The sequence below is a fragment of the Tachypleus tridentatus genome, chromosome 2, assembly GCF_004210375.1.
Source record: "Tachypleus tridentatus isolate NWPU-2018 chromosome 2, ASM421037v1, whole genome shotgun sequence".
NCBI classification, from domain to species: domain Eukaryota; kingdom Metazoa; phylum Arthropoda; class Merostomata; order Xiphosura; family Limulidae; genus Tachypleus; species Tachypleus tridentatus.
In genome coordinates, this window is record NC_134826.1 from 147,022,822 (window position 1) to 147,044,858 (window position 22,037).

A 22,037-nucleotide genomic window follows, 5' to 3' on the forward strand; every position below is an offset into this window, starting at 1 on the left:
AACTAAAGTTGTACGTTTTTTAATGTGATCTTAATTATGTGTGGATCTAACATTGCTTAAGATAATGTTATTTTTCAAGTACTCTGTTCTTGCTTTTAACTTGTTAACTTCAGTTGCTTAACTAACTAGTTGTAACTGGGAGAAGTTTTGAGTGAAATACTGAATTGTTACAAGAAAGTGTTTATAGTATCTGTTAAGTACTTGTATGGTGTTCCAAGTGTCTTTGTCGTATGTATGTTAATCTGTTACTATTCATAGATTGTTTTCAATAGCTTGAGAAGTTTTGAGTGAAATACTGAATTGTTACAAGAAAGTGTTTATAGTATCTGTTAAGTACTTGTATGGTGTTCCAAGTGTCTTTGTCATATGTATGTTAATCTGTTACTATTCATAGATTGTTTTCAATAGCTTGAGAAGTTTTGAGTGAAATACTGAATTGTTACAAGAAAGTGTTTATAGTATCTGTTAAGTACTTGTATGGTGTTCCAAGTGTCTTTGTCATGTATGTATGTTACTCTGTTACTATTCATAGATTGTTTTCAATAGCTTGAGAAGTTTTGAGTGAAATACTGAATTGTTACAAGAAAGTGTTTATAGTATCTGTTAAGTACTTGTATGGTGTTCCAAGTGTCTTTGTCGTATGTATGTTAATCTGTTACTATTCATAGATTGTTTTCAATAGCTTGAGAAGTTTTGAGTGAAATACTGAATTGTTACAAGAAAGTGTTTATAGTATCTGTTAAGTACTTGTATGGTGTTCCAAGTGTCTTTGTCGTATGTATGTTAATCTGTTACTATTCATAGATTGTTTTCAATAGCTTGAGAAGTTTTGAGTGAAATACTGAATTGTTACAAGAAAGTGTTTATAGTATCTGTTAAGTACTTGTATGGTGTTCCAAGTGTCTTTGTCGTATGTATGTTACTCTGTTACTATTCATAGATTGTTTTCAATAGCTTGAGAAGTTTTGAGTGAAATACTGAATTGTTACAAGAAAGTGTTTATAGTATCTGTTAAGTACTTGTATGGTGTTCCAAGTGTCTTTGTCGTATGTATGTTAATCTGTTACTATTCATAGATTGTTTTCAATAGCTTGAGAAGTTTTGAGTGAAATACTGAATTGTTACAAGAAAGTGTTTATAGTATCTGTTAAGTACTTGTATGGTGTTCCAAGTGTCTTTGTCGTATGTATGTTAATCTGTTACTATTCATAGATTGTTTTCAATAGCTTGAGAAGTTTTGAGTGAAATACTGAATTGTTACAAGAAAGTGTTTATAGTATCTGTTAAGTACTTGTATGGTGTTCAAGTGTCTTTGTCGTATGTATGTTACTCTGTTACTATTCATAGATTGTTTTCAATAGCTTGAGAGTTTTGAGTGAAATACTGAATTGTTACAAGAAAGTGTTTATAGTATCTGTTAAGTACTTGTATGGTGTTCCAAGTGTCTTTGTCGTATGTATGTTAATCTGTTACTATTCATAGATTGTTTTCAATAGCTTGAGAAGTTTTGAGTGAAATACTGAATTGTTACAAGAAAGTGTTTATAGTATCTGTTAAGTACTTGTATGGTGTTCCAAGTGTCTTTGTCGTATGTATGTTAATCTGTTACTATTCATAGATTGTTTTCAATAGCTTGTTAACACAGAGATTTAATCTTACTTGTAGCTTGAAAAGAGAAAATCTAAATAGGAAGTGTATTTTTATAACAGATTGACCAAGAAAAACCTCATATTGTAGTGAAGTGATTTTAAGCAAACTTTATGAACATCTTTAGTAATACATAGTAATGAAACTGAAACAATTATTCTCTGAGGTATATATTGTAGTGTTTAATGCCATTACTTATGTGTTCAAAAACATTCCTAGAAGTGTAACCTTGAACATGGAAAAGGATTGAAAATGAATGATTAGCAGCTTATTTGTAGACGACATGAAGGTTAGCTGTTGTTGTTCTTATAGAAAATTAGGTTCAAATACTAGAAAATAATTTTACCAATGTTAGAGTTTATAAAGAATATCCTTAATTTAAATGAGGTAAATACAGTTACCCCTAGTAGCCTTGTGAAACTGGTTCAAATGACATACTGTAATAGTTGTAATATTACTGGTTCAAATGACGTACTGTAATAGCTGTAATATTACTGGTCCAAATGACGTACTGTAATAGCTGTAATATTACTGGTCCAAATGACGTACTGTAATAGCTGTAATATTACTGGTTCAAATGACGTACTGTAATAGCTGTCATATTACTGGTTCAAATGACGTACTGTAATAGCTGTCATATTAAAGATATAAATGTTTAATGCACTAGTAGATAGTTTTAATGAAACCAAATACAGGTTTAATGGTTTTAAATGCTTAACTGTAATTGAAATACAAGATCAGACTTGGTACTAATTTTTAAAAGTTAGTGTTAGGCAGTGAATGTTTGGGGTCCAAAAGTAATTCTAGGGTTTTGGTTGGTTCTATTTGTTTTTCTTTTTGCAAACAAATGTTTATGTATATATTTCTAATTAATATAATGTGTTCTTTGTTTTATGTTTTTGTCTCATTAGAGAAACCAGCGTGTTCAACAGAATGTGCAATTAAAGTTAACTGTAATGTGTTTACAAAATATATTCATTTGCTTACTAGAAATAAAGTTACGTTATATTTCCTTGGTTGATGAGACTACAGTAAAGTACGATATGGAAAGAACTGTAATTTTTAACCATAATATAAATGTCCCAGAGCTATAACTTTCAGAGAGCAGTCAGTTGAAAAATAACGTATTTCAAACTGTAATTCTTATGTTTACCCACAGTATGTCTGTCTGATCGTTGTCCAATCTTGGAGAAAACAACTTGTTTGTTTAATCATACTGTATTTCAAAAATATCACTTTTAAATCATTTAAAGCTGAGTTAAATTCAGGTAATAACTACATATGTTCATCACTTGTTTTAATTTCTTCAGAGAATGATAGATATTAATTCTTGAAAATTGTGAAGGTAATTGTATTCAGTTTTCTCCGTGTGCATATATAATATGGACCTCATCTAGTGTACCAGTAACTTTGAACTTTTGTTTTTACAGTAATCTAATCATTCTATTTCATGTTAATTTTTAACTAGTTTCTTTCACTTGTCTAGTTTTTGTTGTTATTTAGGAAACGTTAACTTCAGTGTTCACTGGATGATATTGTAAAGAAATCGTAACCCTGTAGTGCTGAGTAAGAAAATGAAAAACAACATTGCATAACACAATTTTGAATTTGTCTCTCTTTTCATTTTACAAGAAGTTGTATTAGTTCTGTACAGGAAGGACCGGCATGGCCAGGTGGTTAAGACGCTCGACTCGTGATACGAGCGTCACGGGTTTGAATCCCCATCAAACCAAACATGCTTGCCCTTTCAGCTGTGGGGACATTATAATGTGTCAGTCAATCCCACTATTCATTGGTAAAATAGTAGCCCAAGAGTTGGTGGTGGGTGTTGTGACTACCTGTCTTCCCTCCAGTCTTGCACTGCTAAATTAGGTATGACTAGTGCAGATATCAAATCGGGTATACACTTGGTATTACTGATGCACAAATATATGGCTTATAAAAAGGAAACAAGTATAAGTTTTTAAATTTTATAGATAGAATTAATATATACATAACATAGCTGTAGTGATGTAGTTTTAATGCTACAAAAATCTGATTAAAGATTTTTAAAAATCACTACTTTAGCTGGGATGAACGTGTAGTTTTGAAGGATATATGTTATTATTATTGTAGTGGCAAACCCTTCAATTCTGAGGTACATCTCTCATTGTTTCCAGTTTAACCATTTTATAGAAAAGGTGCTTGACTCGTAATCTGAGGGTCACGGGTTTGAATCCATCACACCAAACATGCTCACTCTTTCAGTCGTTGGGCGTTGTAATGTGATGTTCAACCCCACTATTCATTGGTAAAAGAATATCCCAAGAGTTAGCGGTAGGTAGTGATGACTAACTGCCTTCCCTCTAGTTTACACTGCTAAATTATGGACGGCTAGCACAGATAGCCCTCGAGTAGCTTTGTGCGAAATTCCAAAACAAACAAACAAACAAGCTAAATTAGGTCGGCTAGCACAGATAGCCCTCGTGTGGTGTTGCGGGAAATTTAAAAAAAAAAACATTCATAGAAAGGTCTGCTGTGGAATATGGGTTATGCTTTTTTGTATTGGTAATTTAAGTTTTTGTTATTGTACGTGTTTTCACTTAATTGCTGTATATGGTATGTATCGTTTGTTTTTGTCAAGCAATTCATTGGGAATTCTTCAGCAAGTAAAATATATTCAAACTGCTCTTGTGTATAAAGATTAGAGTATAGGCATTCTTCGCGTGTGCACAGCACTTAAGTCATATCGATGCATAACTATCCATTAGCAAGAACTTTGTCTTGATGTGGAATACAGTTTTCAGTAGAAGCAAAATTCGAGATTACTATTAGTTTTAACGCGTTAAATGCACCAAATTCAGACAGTAAAAATCTTGACCACATCTCTATTGTGAAATGAGGTGCTTTAAATAGAAAGTGATGCAACTGCTTTGCCATTGCTTCCACGTTTCGCAACTCGACTGCTACGCCTCACTTCCGAATCTTTTCACCTGTTACAAGAAATTTCTTGGAGAATGGTCAGCAAAATCTTCACAGATAGTTTGCTAATTTTTAACAAATTTGTGTTTTTCGCGTTTTATAGAGAGACTTGGGTATTCAGTGTCTAATAAAATGACCTACAAAACTTAAGATATTTAAAGTTTATTACAAGAGCATCAAAAAGGAATTACATTATGGACTTCAAGTAAACTCTGATGTAAACTTTCACCAGAGCTGTGTACGCAATTTGCCTCTCAAGAAAAAGTCGATCGAATTGTACAGCTACTTAAATGTATGTCAAATTGAAACGAAACTTAATGGATAAAAGCGATTGGATATTAAGTTTTAATTTAAAACACTGTATCACTATTTATACAATAACTTGTACTTAAGCCACTTTACGTTACCTTAATGTGACATCCCGAAAATGATAAATGGAAACCGAAATGTGCTCCATGTCGCTTCTTTAATAAACTGAAACAAAATGTATATAGTGTTATTAATAAGAGGACTGTAGTTCTAAGTATTTAAAAGTCGTACAAAGCACTGAATTGTTTGTCTTAACACAGTATTATACAATTTACTATCGCAGCCGTTGGTGTCCAGTCCTAAGTTCTGTCGGTCTTATGGCTGCGCCAGTTGAAGAGTGACAACATATTTATGATAACGTGTGGTTTAAACATAAAGATGTTAAAATGCTCATTAAAGTTTAGTAGTAACGTAAACATCCAAGTGGCTCATAGACAAGACTGCATACTTATCGCTATGAACCGGGTTTCGATACTCACGGTGGAGACAGCACAAGTAGACAATCGTGCGACTTTGTGCTAAGGAACAAACAGATTGGAAGTTTAATGGTTTGATGCTGTCACAAAATGTTTATTATTAAATACGAAAGTCACTGTTGTAAAGAACGCTAAGCCTACAAACTCAAACCATTCATTTTAATTCCATTAAATAATATACCTAATGCTGTTTACGTACACAAACCAGCTTGTTGGAGTAGTTATAAAATATTTTCTTTTTTGCTAAAGATGACCTAGTGACCTGCACCTTACCTGTTTAGAGATGTTAAATTTAAGGTGACACTGCCGCAGGAAAAAGGTTTTTGGCACAAGAAGAGGTAGTCTAAGTAACAGCTAGCCAATCAGTGAAATTTCTTGGCGACCTTCTAAACCTTTTCCTGAAATCTTTAAGAGCAGACTTTACAATAAAGTAAGCATTCGAGACCTGTTTACATTGTCAAGTGAAAGTTACATCTGACAAGCTAAGTGTCTCGAGTCGTCACGCTACTTTCCACGAATCGTCATTTATAATATTTATTGAAGGAGCAGAAACTTAAGGGATGTTTCTTGTTACTGTAGTGTTGTTAGCTGGAAGTTTCCAGATGGGTAAGTCTGAAAATTGCTTACCAAATGTCGACATATAAATTTGGGTGGTAAGAGATTATCTGGAAAACGATGTTTTCGTAGAATTAAACTATTTTTAGTCGAAAGATTTAGAATGGTTTTGTGCAGTGAAATGTCAACATTCAATTTGTGGCAATGTAAGTTTCGATGTCGTACAATAGTAGTTAATCATGGCCATCAAATCGAGCATGCTGGATGATGAAGACAGTAATTTTAATGGCGTAACTGCCAAAATCGTTTTTATAAAATGTGGCTAAGTGGTTGTCAATGTATTCGTAGAAAGTTTATCAAAGTGTAAATATTCAAGGTGCAAAAACAATTTATTTAAATTATTATTTTATCCATATAGATTTTTCAGCATAACGTGCTAATATTAACTTTTTAAATATACTTTATTATGAAATAAGCTGTGAAAATGAGGTATATCTGTTCAAATGTGTCGTATTTTTTATATGCAAAAACGGCTCGTTTGGGTTGAGAAAATATTTTACCCAACCCAAACGAGCCGTTTTTGCATATAAATTTCTCAACAAGTGAGTTTTTCGACATCACTGAAATGTGTCGTATATCGGGTAGGCAAAAAGTTCTGTACATCTCCACATCAAGTAAAGATAGTTTACATGAAATAAAATAATTGCATGTGGGCGTGTTTATCTTATTATCACAGACCAGCAATAGGTTTAATTAATAATCCAAAATGTCCGTCAGTCGACCTTCATTTCCAGAACAGCATATTATTCGGTGTGTCATCTTGCTTAGCATATTAGGAATGGCCCTAATGAAATTTTCAACAGTTCTTTGGTTCAAAGCATCCGTTGTTTCGTATCGTTTCTTTGCTATAATCATTACTAAAACTCGAAAACCTAATTTTGTTAACATGACATTTAGATCGGGCATAATGTAGATATGAGCCACTGGCAACAGTTAATCATCATGGGTCTGTCTGCAGATGTTTCTGGTATCGTACTTAGAAGAGTTTCAGGAAATATATATTGATTTTTACCAATAACTTGTACGTATTTTCATGGGAAGTAGGGCTGCAATAATAATCTGATTTTTTTTTTTTTTAATTCATATTTTGGAAGCGAAAGTTTTAATGTATAGGCAATACGTAATTAATCTTATATGGCAGTCTGTGTTGGCTCAACTAGACCACATTGGGTCCTTGGAGCAAAATTACTTTGTTTTTTTTGGGTGGGGGGGCTACTCTTTTTACCAACAAATAGTGGAAATGATTGTCACATTATACCACTTCCATGGCTGAAAGGGCGAGCGTGATTGGTGTGAGGGGAATTCGAACCTGCGACTCTCAGGTTTAGAATCAAATGCCTTAACCACCTGGCACTATTAATTTGTGTCCCCCACTCCAAATAAAATGCGAAATTTTTTGGAATATAGGTTATTGTATGATGAACTTAACAATGTAGGAAGTCCTGAAAAACAGAAGTACTATTACGTTAAATTTGCTTCTGGCTATCAGTTGTTTAAATGCAATTTCATTGGGGGCACATGATTTTCTTCCAAACATTTCATTCGCTTTGTACAAATATCCGTAGCATCACGTTTGGAGTTGACCTGCAAATGCAAGGTCGCAAGTGTTCGGAATGTTAACAGCGCACAAGTTGGAGATGTGATAACGACGGAACATCCGTAACTGATTAGTTGGCTATAGAAGAGGTCAAAGAAGTAATTTGTGATGACGAGGAGATGACTTAAGTACATCGAAGCGTTGTTCTCTGGTGTTAATATCCATACCAGCCGTCTTGAGGTAAAGGTCAAATAAAATTTAACTATGACAAAAGTAACGATCTATAGAAACACTGGAAGCGAAAAGCATCTCATGCCGATCGGATATTTTCAAGGAGGCTCAAGAAAAGATTTCTAATCACAAGAAGAGTCTGAGGAAGGAAGATAAGTGTTGAACTGTTTAGTGTTCGGTTTGGCTTGACCATCACCCAAAGCTGCTCAACCTTTGACATTGTAAAACTCTTCTTGTTCAACCTTGAACCTTTCTAATTACAGAAAAATGGCTAACAGACACCACCTACTGCCCTTTGTAAGTTACTCATGCTTTTCCAAATTTGGCGGGAATATATCCACTCAACAAACTACTGCAATGTTCTCTGATTGCGTCAGAGCTGATGTCACTTGCTAGATGTATTAAAATTAATAAGTAACATGTATAAAGCACCACCAGAGGGTCGTTATTGACTGGTTGGTGATTCAGTATTATAAAGAACAACTCTACGTCATGGGCTACACACGGGAAAGGGAGCTTGTGTAAGAAACTCCTCTAGGGTGTAATCATAATCCAACCGTTGACGCAAGCTTAACATATATATATCAATCAATATATTTATATTCTGTGGGTAAAGAATGGCCACTGTCGAACTCGCAAATGGCAGCAGTCTCACCCAGAAAGAAACGAAGGTATTGAATTCCCAATTTATTACATTTCGCGAACAATTTCGACTCGGGTCGTAAAGTATAATATAATGTATAATAAAGCCTGTATCACTCGCTCCATTGGAACTTGGCTGCTAAATAGAATTCTCTTAACCTCGGTCCTTGCATCTCACTCGATGTTAAGTAACCATGGAGGGATGTTGCAATGAAATACTCGTATTATGTACAATGGATAAGAACTTTTGTGTATTTTAAAAATATACTCCTAATATTTAGTCCACTAGGCTGTTCACAGTGTACTATCGTTATGTTTACACATTTGTACGTTCTGGTTATCTACTTATAGCTAACAAGGTATTGCAATATTGGTGACACATTTCTTCTGCACAAAACAACAGACGAGGCATTATGGTCAACTGTATAGAACTCGGAGAGTATATCCTGATAAACATCTCTGATAATTAAAAACGACTAAATTAACTTTGATTAAAGGAAGCTACCTGCTAGATCATAATTAAATCAGACCAGTAGCTAATAAACTTTTCTCACGTATCATGTTTATTATACGCTGCTTCACTATAAGTGGGTGTTTTCTGCCGTAATCCCAATATCGCACGAGGTTTGTTAACTTAAACCTTCCAACCAATACTGTTATTAAAAGTAATATTGAAGAAAGAATCAAGTGCAACTCGCAGGACGTACAAAAGTGGTTGTAATATTAACTGAGCCTCGAAGAAGTTCATCTGTATATAGAAAAATAAAAAAACTTAATGTTATTTACAATCGTTAACCCAAATCTGTAAATATTTGAAAACCTTATTCAAATCTTTGATTTTTCTAATATAATTTGAAACTAGTGGTGGTCCAGATATTTGAGTTCATTCAATATAATCATTCCTAGCAGCATCTTAGATGTCCCCGCTAGTACAGCGGTAAGTCTACGGACTTGCAACGTTAAAATCAGGGGTTTGATTCCTCTTGGTGGGCTCAACAGAGAGCCCGATGTGGCTTTGCTATAAGAAAACACACGCATCTTAGATAAACTGTTATTACCACTTGTTACTTTTTAACTATAGAGTCGAGTAGTAGGACAATACAGACGTACTGAAAAAAATGTTTTAAGAGGGCAAAAATCCAGTTAAATGAAAACCAAAAATTCTACAATAAATATTAAAATAAATGCTCTAGTTAAAGTAACCAAATTAAATGCACTGACAAGAATTTACTAAACAAACTACGAGTTGAATCCAACAAAACTGATCTAACTTTAATCGCCCCCTCTTCATTTTAGAACACATATGGAATGACCAATCGGAATAAGTTAACACTGACCATTGGTTTATACCATAATCAATATGTTAGGCAAGTATATGATATAATGATGTTTGGTTACTTATTTATGACCTGGTGGTTAGGACGTTAGATTCGCAACTTAGGTACGTCGGGTTCGAACCCTCTTCACCTAAAATCCTTGCCTTGTTAGCTGTGGGGTCTTTATAGTGTGAAAGTCAATCCAACTATTCTTTGTTTAAAAAGTAGCTCAAGTTTTGGTGGTGGATGGTATTTTCTAGCTGTTTTCTATTTAGTCTTTCATTGCTAAATTAGGGACAGTCAGCGCAGATAGCCCTCGAGTAGCTTGTGTGATACGAAGCCAACCGACCAAATTATGTTACTTCATCTTATTGTCGCACAAAATGCTCATATCTTTATAAAAAAAAAATATTGTGTATTTTCAACCTAGACAGCACTGTATTCTCCATTAGCGACCATAAGGCTCAAACACAGTATAACCATCCCTAATTTTAAAACTATTAACCAGATGGTGGATGAAGAGTTAGCAGCACGCGCCATCTACTTGGCTATTCTTAACTAATTAGCTGGATTACTTGCTACGTTTACAAACTTTCATAGCTGGCAGTGTGGAGATTTTTCACACTGCTCGAGGGCTAGACTTTCCTATCCTCAGCCCGGCACATTAATCTCTATGTAACACCAAACCCTTTTAAAAAAGAACAGGAGAAGTTTTAAGTGATTTAGAATACAATAAGTGCGGTTTTATTGCTTGTTGTATTCTAGATCTTGGAGATTTATCTACATATATAGGTCATTCTAGTCATTGTCCTTTTATACCCACGTATGTAGCAAAGTCGTAAGGTGTAACGGGAAGGCAGACAATGTTTTATAAGCTCAAAAAGGGGACGAAGAAAACTGAGGGAAGAGGCCTGGAGAGAAAGGGTGAGAGTTAGGGACGTGTTTTGATTGTTTTTTTGATGTTGTTTAATCGGGGATTACACAGCTTTATACGGTAAAGCTTGTTAGTGACGTGAGCCAAAATTTTGTTTCATAATTGTTGTAGACCTACTTCTGTTTTAAAAAATGTTCTTATTGTGGGGTTGTAGTTTAGAAAAACTAAAAGCAAAATTCCCAAAATAAAACCTAACCATATTTAAATTTCCAGATGCATTGTAAACAGAGTAAATATTTAATTAAGTCTCGTCTTATGAACTCGAGGAATGTTTGATAAATGTTTTTCAACACTTTTCTAACAGTCGACATTTCTTTTGTTTTGGTAAAGATAGTTGAGAAAAATAATAGCGTAATGAACTGAACACATAACACACCTTGTTGAAAACTGACGCTGGACAATTAATAAAACAATTAACGTAAAATTTAACTTAAAAAACTATTCAATTATTTATTTTATTGTCTGTTACTTTAAAAGACAAAGCTATGCAATAGGCTCTATGTACTTTTCTGCTCCAACAGTTTGTAGAATTCCCCCAACAAAATCTTCTGAATTGTGGAACTCACACTCTCTCACCAGATGGCACTCCTAACTAAAGCTTCCCTCCCCAAATAAATCTATAGATAATTATGAGTACTGTAATAGAATAGGCTCAGCATGGCCAGATGGTTTGGACACTCGACTCGTAACCTGAGAGTCGTGGGTTAGAATCCCCGTCACACCAAATATGCGCACTCTTTTAGCCGTGGGGGCGTTATAATGTGACGGTCAATTCCACTATTCGTTGTTAAAAGAGTAGCTCAAGAGTTGGTGATGTGTGATGATTACTAGTTGTCTTCCTTCTAGTCTTTCACTGTTAAATTAGGGACGGCTAGCGCTGATAGCCCTCGTGTATCTTTGCGCGAAATTTAAACAAACAAACCAACCCCTTTAAACTATACTCGGAATATATTATATAACTTATATATAAATCATTCATCTTCTACACAAACCAATAATGATAATTGTTTTCTGAAGTCTATTACCGCCTCTGGAATGTTTTCCAGGATGGAGCCAATGCCCTGAACCTAACGGGTTTTTTCCACATGAAAGACAGTGTGACAGATACTACGTCTGTCGTGAAGGTGAGCTCAGTGAGGGATTGTGTCCTGATGGTTTGGCTTTCAATGACCAAGTGTCCCACTTCAATCCCCGCTGTGATTACATCCAGGACGTTGACTGTAGTACCAGACCCGATCTACGTAAGTTTTGTCTTCTAAACTTACTGTCGTAAGTAGAATGTTCCTATAGAGAAGTGTGTGTGTGTGCTGTGGTATGATTTAAACCAATGGTTTTTAGGTTTCGTTTTCAGACCTGAAAAATCACTTAAGTTTTAATATTTAATGTTTTTAACAATCACACAAATTATACATACACACTCATAGATATATATAACAGGTATGTGTACTGGTTCAAGTGTGTGCGCGTATATATGTACACCTGGTTCAGGTATGTGTATAGATGTATGTATACATATATATTCCTAGTGCATGCATATTTTAGTAAAATTGAATAATTATACTTAAATGAATTTAAATGAATAAACAAAATCGTGAGGAAGGACTGCATTAATAACAGCAAATCCCAACTTCTGATGAATTATATTATAAACATAAAATTTTCAAGCCATAAATCAAAACACATTAACATGAACTTTAAAAAAATTATTTAAATATGCTGCACATTAAAAAAAAAAGGATCCTAGGACACAAGCTACAACGTGGGATTATAAAATGTATCCTAGGGTTTGGAGGTGACTGCGGAAATAGGACCCACATTGCGGTGGAGAGACACTGATAGACGGTGTATCCCCACCGCAATGTGGATCCTATTTCCGCAGTCACCTCCAAACCCTAGGATACATTTTATAATCCCACGTTGTAGCTTGTGTCCTAGGATCCTTTTTAAAAAATGCAGCGTATTTACAAAAATAGTGTTAATGTGTTTTTGTTTATGGCTTTGAAATTTTATGGTTGTATATACTTCTAGTCTAAATATACACACGTTTGTGTGTGTACTCACAGTTCAGATGTCTTACTCCCAGTTAATAAACTTGATGTTAAACAGTTAATCGTTTTACTAGAATGTACATTACCTTTTTCTTATCAAGCCAGCATCTACTCAGCAATATAGGTAACTTTATAACTGATTTCTAAATATCGAAAATTACACAAAAATATTATTGACGTGTTTTAGTGTTTCATTCTATCATAAACTAATAACATATATCTAGCTTATTACAATATTCTTGAGTTTCTTTATAGTTTTTTTTAGTTAAACTAATGGACGACAGTAAAAATAAATAAATTTTGCAGGTGGAAGAAGATAGTTCTCTTGTTTGTTTAACATCACTTAATGAAATTAGTTTTAAAACTCACTCACTGAAAACTGCTCAAACACACACACATCTTTGCACGTTCTCCGGCATTTCCAGAGATCCACCACAACATACTTTACAATCCAACGATTCAATATAATAATATAAAAATATAATATAATAATATAAAAAGTTAAGAAACTGATTTTATTACTGTATCTGCATCAATAAAAATGTTATACGTCAAAATTCTTCTATCCACAAAACTTTTGTCCACCGATTTTTAATGATGATGACCCTACGTTTTAATAAGATAAATTAATGTGACTCAATGTTGAGTTTTGTCCACCTATTGTTAATGATGACGACCCTACGTTTTAATAAGATAAATTAATGTGACTCAATGTTGATTTTTGTCCACCGATTTTTAATGATGACGACCCTACGTTTTAATAAGATAAATTAATGTGACTCAATGTTGATTTTTGTTCACCGATTTTTAATATTGACGACCCTACGTTTTAATAAGATAAATTAATGTGACTCAATGTTGATTTTTGTCCACCGATTTTTAATATTGACGATCCTACGTTTTAATAAGATAAATTAATGTGACTCAATGTTGATTTTTGTCCACCGATTTTTAATGATGACGACCCTACGTTTTAATAAGATAAATTAATGTGACTCAATGTTGATTTTTTTTTAATTCTTGGTCTAGAACTTGCTCAACCATCCGAGCACTGTGCCCGTCAATGGGGTGATTATCCTCACGAGACAGATTGCGGCAAATTCTGGCGATGTGTCGAAGGTTTTGCTTACGAGTTTACATGTCCAGAAGGTTTGGCTTACAGTCCTAATATCAGAACCTGTAACTGGCCAGATATGGTTGCGGAATGCGACAGTGAAGGTGAGAGGAATTTCACAATTGTTGTTGTTGTTTACAGGTGTTGTAGCACAACAAAAACTTTCATATAGGCGTATATAAAACCAGCAATTAACGAAACTACTTGAGTAACGTACAGGCCAATAATAACAGTAAAGTGTGAGAAATTATTACAATGTAAATCACACACGACGTTTACATGTCAGTTTTTTCAAGAAAGTTTATTTTGAACATCATCCTCTACCACTCGATTCCATCAAGGAACACATGGCCGCAATCACTTGCGGTTTCATGAATAGGTATTTAAGTGAGTAGGTTGTTAGCCCACTGCACCGAGCCGTCCCTAATTTAGTAGTGTAAGACTAGAGGGAAGGCAGCTAGTCATCACCACCCACTGCCAACACTTGGGCTACTCTTTTACCAACGAAAAGTAGGATTGAAGGGTTTTTACCTGTAAAGGTAAAATTGTATCCTTAAATTTAACAATGAACTAAAAGTCAAAATTATATTTTTCTTTGTTTCTTCTTAATGGTATTATCTAATAAATTACCCCTACTTATTATGTTTCACTGTTTGTTTACAAATTAGCTTTATACTTGCTAAAAATAGTCCAAACATATCCATCCATTATAACTCCAGCTTAACATATATAGTTAAGTATAAAATGTTTATAACAGGGAAGTTTGCAAACTTGTTATTGTTTGCCTTGTGTGTGCTTAAAATGTATTACGACACAATAGAAATAAAGGGAATGTTTTCTGAGTATCCAAACAATAGTCTAAACGCATATTTATGTTGTTTTTAAACAGTTTTGATAATGTTCTTTCTAACGACGATAGTGGATTATTTTACAATCACGCGGAAGAATACTAAGGCAAATACGTCTCGGTCATTTTTGGGTCATTCTAAAATAATCCATAGCGAATGGAGGTAGGTGTTTAATACAGTGAGAAACGTATTCGATAAATTAACTTGCTCTATTTAACAGAACCCGTCCCTAACAGCTCAGCTGGAAGTCCAAGGGCTCATAAAAATCGAGTATCGATACCCGTGATGGGTAGTGTACAGATAATTCGTTTTGTAGCTTTATTCTAAAAAATAATAAACAAAAAGACATTTAATATGTTGGTAGTTTCACGGCAAGTCTGGTACCATTGATAATCATGTCTTATAACACTAAATATTGGGTTTTGTTATTTCCAATAACCAGATTACTGATAGTCCGTTGTGAAGTTTTCCCTCAGCAGCAAACAAGTAAATTGATTCTGATAGAAGTCCATGACTTCGCTTTCGAAATAATAAATCATATTTTCTAATTATAAAGTGCATTTTCCCCATAACAAAGAAAATAAAATCATTCAAGATTTAAAGTGTTATATGCTTTAGGTACTTTTAAGTACCTTAAATGTTTTTCTGTTTTTCAGTTCATATTTCTTGTAAAAAAATATATGTTCGCTTTATTTCAGCATTTCTGGGTTTCCAATGCCCTGATCCAACTCCCGAAGAGATTCGACGGTTCGGAAACCCACGTTACCCTCACTCGTTAGATTGTAAAAAACTGTTCGTGTGTGTGGTAGACAACAACGATACCTCTGGCACGAGACGAGTTCCCCGATTGTTGAGTTGTGACGAAGGTCTCGTCTTTAATCCTATCTCGTCCTTGTGTGACATTCCTGCTAACGTAACTGGATGGTACGTCTACAACTTAGATAACTTTCATGAATATTTTACTCCAGTAATTATTATTGAGGACTTTTAATATCAACTTTTAATAATATATAATTCAGGTAATAATTTCTGATAAGTTAATCAAACGTTAATTCTATTTCTGTTAATTATATTAATGTTTTACCAAACTTTAGTCGCATTTGAGTTTTTATTTAGTTGTAAGTTACACTTCAGTCTATTTAATATTATGCCTAAAATGTGTGGCTCCGGCATGATCAGGTGGTTAAGACGAGCGACTCGTAATCCCTGTCACACTAACCATGCTCGCCCTTTCAGTCTTGGGGGCGTGATAAAGTTACAGTCAATCCCACTGTTCGTTGGTAAAAATGTAGCTTAAGAGTTGGCGGTGGGTGGTGATGACTAGCTCCCTTCCCTCTAGTCTTACACTGCTAAATTAGGGACGGCTAGCGCATATAGCCCTCGTGCAGCTTTGCGCCAAATTCTAAACAAACCAGTCTGAATTGTTTCGAGATGCCTAAAACATTAACCAAATGCACAAAGCATATCCTCACCCAATTATAATAACAGTGTTTGTTTTGTTCGTTTCGTTTTAATTACGAGTCGAACGCCTTAACCCACCTGGCCATGCCGGGGCCCTAATAGCAGTGACTGAGAATACTTGAAAATAAATTCATAGTTGATTATAGCGCTACTTGTGCTCTTTTCTTTCTAGTGAAAACTATTACGAAAACCTCACTGGCTAAAGGTTTTTACAAGTTGTGATTACGCAAGATATCCTGGAAGGTGATTGGTTGGATGCAACGTTAAAAACAATATATATATATACATGTGTGTAAGTGTAATTCTTGAAAATGATGTTCTGTTAAAATTATTATTATTTCTTTAATGTTGCTCTATTTTTCTGATTTAAATATAATCCTGACTTATGAAAAAGTACTAGATATACAAATAAAGAAAACTATTTGTTTAATGTCGTTCTTGTTTGTTTTTTTTAGCGTAATGTTACACACCATAATGTCTTTCTTGTTTGTTTGTTTTGTTAGCGTAATGCTACACACCATAATGTCTTTCTTGTTTGTTTGTTTTTTTAGCGTAATGCTACACACCATAATGTCTTTCTTGTTTGTTTGTTTTTTTAGCGTAATGCTACACACCATAATGTCTTTCTTGTTTGTTTGTTTTTTAGCGTAATGCTACACACCATAATTTCAGTGATATAAGAAACTAACAAATTTTATGGAAAATCAGTTACATAACGTTTTGACAACTGACCGTTCCTTTTTGAGTTGAAACTTTAAAAAGATGCTTCACAAACCAAAAATTTAAAATATCGCTTGAAGAAGGTTTAGACACACAAATAGACCATGCTATTTTCAGACCGGTCATCTTTCATACGTTTGTTAACGAAATTTCAATTCCCTTGCTTTTACTGATTTGTAAAACGATAAAATTAAACTATTTTTATTAGGTTTATAACTCATTTCAGAGGTCCAGCATGGCCCAGTGGGTTAAGGCACTCGACTCCCAATCCGAGGGTCGCTGGTTCGAACCCCCGTCACACCAAACATGCTCGCTCCTTTTAGCCGTGGGGACGTTATATTGTAAGGGCCAATTCCACTATTCGTTGGTATTCGTTGAGTAACCCAAGAGTTAGAGATGGGTGGTGATGCCTTCCCTCTAGTCTTACAATGCTATATTAGGGACCATCATTATTGACTACATGTCTTCCCTCTAGTCTTACAATGCTATATTAGGGACCATCATTATTGACTACATGCCTTCCCTCTAGTCTTACAATGCTATATTAGGGACCATCATTATTTACTACATGTCTTCCCTCTAGTCTTACAATGCTATATTAGGGACCATCATTATTGACTACATGTCTTCCCTCTAGTCTTACAATGCTATATTAGGGACCATCATTATTGACTACATGTCTTCCCTCTAGTCTTACAATGCTATATTAGGGACCATCATTATTTACTACATGTCTTCCCTCTAGTCTTACAATGCTATATTAGGGACCATCATTATTGACTACATGTCTTCCCTCTAGTCTTACAATGCTATATTAGGGACCATCATTATTTACTACATGTCTTCCCTCTAGTCTTACAATGCTATATTAGGGACCATCATTATTGACTACATGCCTTCTCTCTAGTCTTACAATGCTATATTAGGGACCATCATTATTGACTACATGCCTTCTCTCTAGTCTTACAATGCTATATTAGGGACCATCATTATTGACTACATCCTTCCCTCTAGTCTTACAATGCTATATTAGGGACCATCATTATTGACTACATGCCTTCCCTCTAGTCTTACAATGCTATATTAGGGACCATCATTATTGACTACATCCTTCCCTCTAGTCTTACAATTCTATATTAGGGACCATCATTAGTTTATAACTTCCAGTGCATATATTGACAAAACGTTAACGCTTGATTCGTAACAATGGAACGATATAAAATGTTCAAAACAGTATTACGTTCACAAATGAATTATTTTTATTGTAAGGTTGTACTTAAAACCACATAACTAGAACATAAAAGTTTGTAATACCAATTTTGTAGCGTAAGATGTACAGAAGTGTTCATGAGCATATTAGAAGTACACCTAATTAGAAAAATCAAATTCTCGTACTTTTCTGTTCTGTATATCTATTTTCTAAAGGGATTTACTATTTCCAATGTTTATTAAACGATTTATAAAAGTACTTATACAAGAAGCTTATAAGTCAGTATATCCATGCCTAAAGAAATGTTTAATACAACGTTTTCCAAATGTTTATCCGTGTGTTATTTAACCAATTGTTTTCATTCGTTTAAAAAAAACAAGAGGGCGTGAGTGGCAAAAGTTTGTGAAACGTTGGTTTAAAACCAAATGGACAGTGGAACATTTAGTGTGAAATAAAAACATTAAATGTTACTTACTTCTCCCATTTAGTCAACTAGCGTGTTACTGTCACAAAACTTGAATGTTCGACATAACATGACAAGGATAGTCACCCCTGGTGAATTTATTGTGCTGAATATTTTATGAGTTGCAAGCGATGTTTACAATAACCTATGTGAATAGAATATTAACTCGTAAGTTTAAGGATTGTTAAATTTTCTTCAAATTTTTACTAAAACACAAGACATCAAAAAGTAGGAGAGGACATTTTGAAAGATAAAGTGGCATTGATCTATGTAAGCTGTCACCTCCTTTAAACTAAACTAAAACTATTAAATTAAAGTCAAATAAATGAAACTTAAAGGTATCCTTCAACATTCATTTAGTTAACAAGTTTTCTCTTAAATTTGTTTAAATTTAGTATTTCCATGACATCAGAAGGTAACCGATTCCAAAGTCCAACCATCCTGTTAGAAAAGTAGCTGTCTTAGCTGAAGATGACTCCTACCTTGCCAAAATTTATATTTGTTTCCCTTTTTCTATTATTTTCACCATTAAATATGATAAAAAATGATGCATCATCACCATCAGTTCCCTTTACAATCTTACCCCCCCTCAATCAGATCCCCCCTAACTCTTCTTTTTCCTGGAGAAAACAATCTGAAATATTTTGACCCACAACTGTTGAAAGATTCATTACACAGTCACGAAGATGTTACAAAGATATATCAGTTTTAACATTCGAAATAGACGTGATGAAAATCTTAACATTATAAGAAGACGGGGCTTCTGATGAATAAAATTCCCTTTAGGCAAACATTGACACAGTTAATTCAGTACCACATGAGGAGTGGCTTAGTTTCAAGTTATAATGTCCTCTATTGTATCGTACAGAATATTTAGATTGAACATGTTCACTTTGGACTGTTTCAATATTGATGCAACTTCGAAACCTAAGGTTTTTTTCTTTGTTTGTTTTGTAAATTTCGCACAAAGCTACACGAACGCTATCTGGGCTAGCCATCCTTGATTTATCAGTGTAAGACTAGAGGGAAGGCAACTAGTCATCACCACCCACCGCCAACTCTTGGGCTACTCTTTTACCAACGAATAGTTGGATTGACCGTCACATTATAACGCCCCCACGGCTGAAAGGGCGAGCAAGTGTGGTGCGACGGGGATTCGAACCCGCGACCTTCGAATTATCAGTCGAGCGCCTTAACCCGCCTGGCCATGTCGGGTCATTTTTGCTTCATAACAGCCAACTTGATACATGAATATATATCTATATGTACTGGGATGGTCCTTGGGTTCCTAACTTGGAAATATCGTGAGTACCTTTGAACAGACAACCATCCATCACTCGAAACAAGACTTTGGTTTTCTGTATCAATCACGGTGAAAGCATTTAAATTAATATCCCTGAATAAATACAACTAATTCAAGAGAAACTGGGGTTTCTTGTCAATATTCATTCTTCACTGTGTGTGAATTTCTCTCTTCTTCTTATGCAATTCATGGACGATATATAAAACCACATTTGTGATAATATTTTCTTCTGTGTGTTGCATAGAAATTTTATACAAGTGGTATTCTTGCGTTTAGCCATTTAACAAATAATTTACTGTTAACAATGCCTGAATAAGGAAGAAGTAATTATTTAGAGTACACCAAGAAATGCACATTTCATGGTTTTAAACAAGTCTATAGCCATTAGTTGTGGCCTGATGCACATTTCATGGTTTTAAACAAGTCTGTAGCCACTAGTTGTGGCCTGATGCACATTTCATGGTTTTAAACAAGTCTGTAGCCACTAGTTGTGGCCTGATGCACATTTCATGGTTTTAAACAAGTCTGTATCCACTAGTTGTGGCCTGATGCACATTTCATGGTTTTAAACAAGTCTATATTTACTAGTTGTGGCCTGATGCACATTTCAACCTTTTCGTTTGGTAACATATGTTTGGTAGAGGATTTTCATCAACCACACCTTCATTGCAGTACTTTGTGTAATGTATATCTTATTATTTTCGAGGTAACTTTTACATCTGTATTTACAGCAATGTATGCTTGACCGTTTTATATCTCTTAAAAAAATAGTTCTTAGGGAGTTTTAGTTTTCTTAATCAACCATTTCTGTAGTTAAAAGTGCCAGTTTTATGTAACATATTCAGAGTATTTCCTACATACTGAAACTTGAAGTCTTGGTGTAACTGTTCTCTCGGAGTGGCTCGACACGTCCAGGTGGTTAGGGTGCTCGACTCGTAGTCTGATTTTTGATATTTAATGTTACAACAATGTCCTTATAAAAAATTCAGTTAAGTACTTTCTGTGTCATTTGAGAAGTGACACTTGCAATGAATCAAATGAAGGGCGAACCTAACGTCGCTGAGAGACGAATCCATGAACCACATTAAAAAGTTATTACCTGATCTCAGGCATTGAGATTTAATTACAATAAACAATACAATAATTGTACGGAAGAGCTAGGAATTTAGAGAAAAATTCTTCACGTGCCAAACTTAAATGGAAAATAAGGTAGCATGAAAAGTTCGACATAACCACAGTTCTTAAAATGGTGTTTTGATCAGAACAAAGTTCTCTGTTTATTTCTATAGCATTCCATGCAGATAAGAGTTGTATATTATTGCTGCTCAAATTATGAAGCAGTTTACACAATGTAACTATGGTAGTAACTATGTAAGAGCTTTAAAGCTTTATTCAAAGGGACTGTTTGAGAGCGATTTCGAATCGTTTGTTTCTTGTCAAACATAAATATACACAATTATTTATTTATGCCTAGGACCAGGAGAGAGTAAATATGCTAGCTATGATGAAGTGTACTGTTAGTTACCTAGTCAATAATACCTTATTTATATTTAGGCCTGTTTATTTCTCGACACAATTTAGATTCGGTTTGTTTTGAATTTCGCGCAAAGCTACACGAGAGCTATCTGTGCTAGCTGTTCTTAATTTAGCAGTGTAAGGCTAGAGGGAAGGCAGTTAGTCACCACTAACTACCATCAATTATTGGGCTACTCTTTTACTAACGAATAGTGGGATTGACCGTTACTTCGTAAGGACCCCACGGTTGAAGAGGCAAGCATGTTTGGTGTGACGGGGATTCTACCCCGTGACCCTAAGATTGCGAGTTGAGCACCCTAATCATCTGGCTATGCTTGGCCTCTAATTAAGTCCATGTGATAACTTCATTTACGAGTATTTACACTTTTATCCCGTGTTGAATCTTCAACATTTATAGAAATCAGTACACACGAATACGTGTAATACTGAACTATTCTTTAATGATTCAGATATTCTCTTGGCATGGAATCCATAAACTTAAGAAGTTGTGTAACCTTTGTAGTGAGAGGTCGTTTGAGCGTTAATTAAAACAACAATAACAACAAACAAACTTGTAACCAAATGTCATGTTCGTATCAACTTTCAAGTTATTAGAATGCGTGTGTAAAAATTCTTGTTAATATCGTTTCCATGGAAACGCCACCTATTGGACATCTTCTATACTTC

At 34.5% G+C, this 22,037-nt stretch overlaps 1 protein-coding gene across 2 annotated transcripts; it reads left to right on the forward strand.

The window, feature by feature from the left end:
• Positions 1 to 5,782: 5,782 nt before the first annotated feature.
• Positions 5,783 to 16,571, forward strand: LOC143245330 (protein obstructor-E-like). Of its 2 annotated transcripts, none has more exons than XM_076491555.1 (5): positions 5,783 to 5,999; positions 11,715 to 11,909; positions 13,746 to 13,934; positions 15,377 to 15,602; positions 16,312 to 16,571. In XM_076491555.1, the coding sequence occupies exons 1-5, from the start codon at positions 5,954 to 5,956 to the stop codon at positions 16,340 to 16,342; spliced, it is 687 nt and encodes a 228-aa protein (XP_076347670.1). In that variant the 5' UTR covers positions 5,783 to 5,953; the 3' UTR covers positions 16,343 to 16,571. The 2 variants fall into 2 exon arrangements, with proteins under 2 accessions (XP_076347670.1, XP_076347669.1); XM_076491554.1 differs by lacking the exon at positions 5,783 to 5,999 and adding an exon at positions 10,583 to 10,658.
• Positions 16,572 to 22,037: the final 5,466 nt, after the last annotated feature.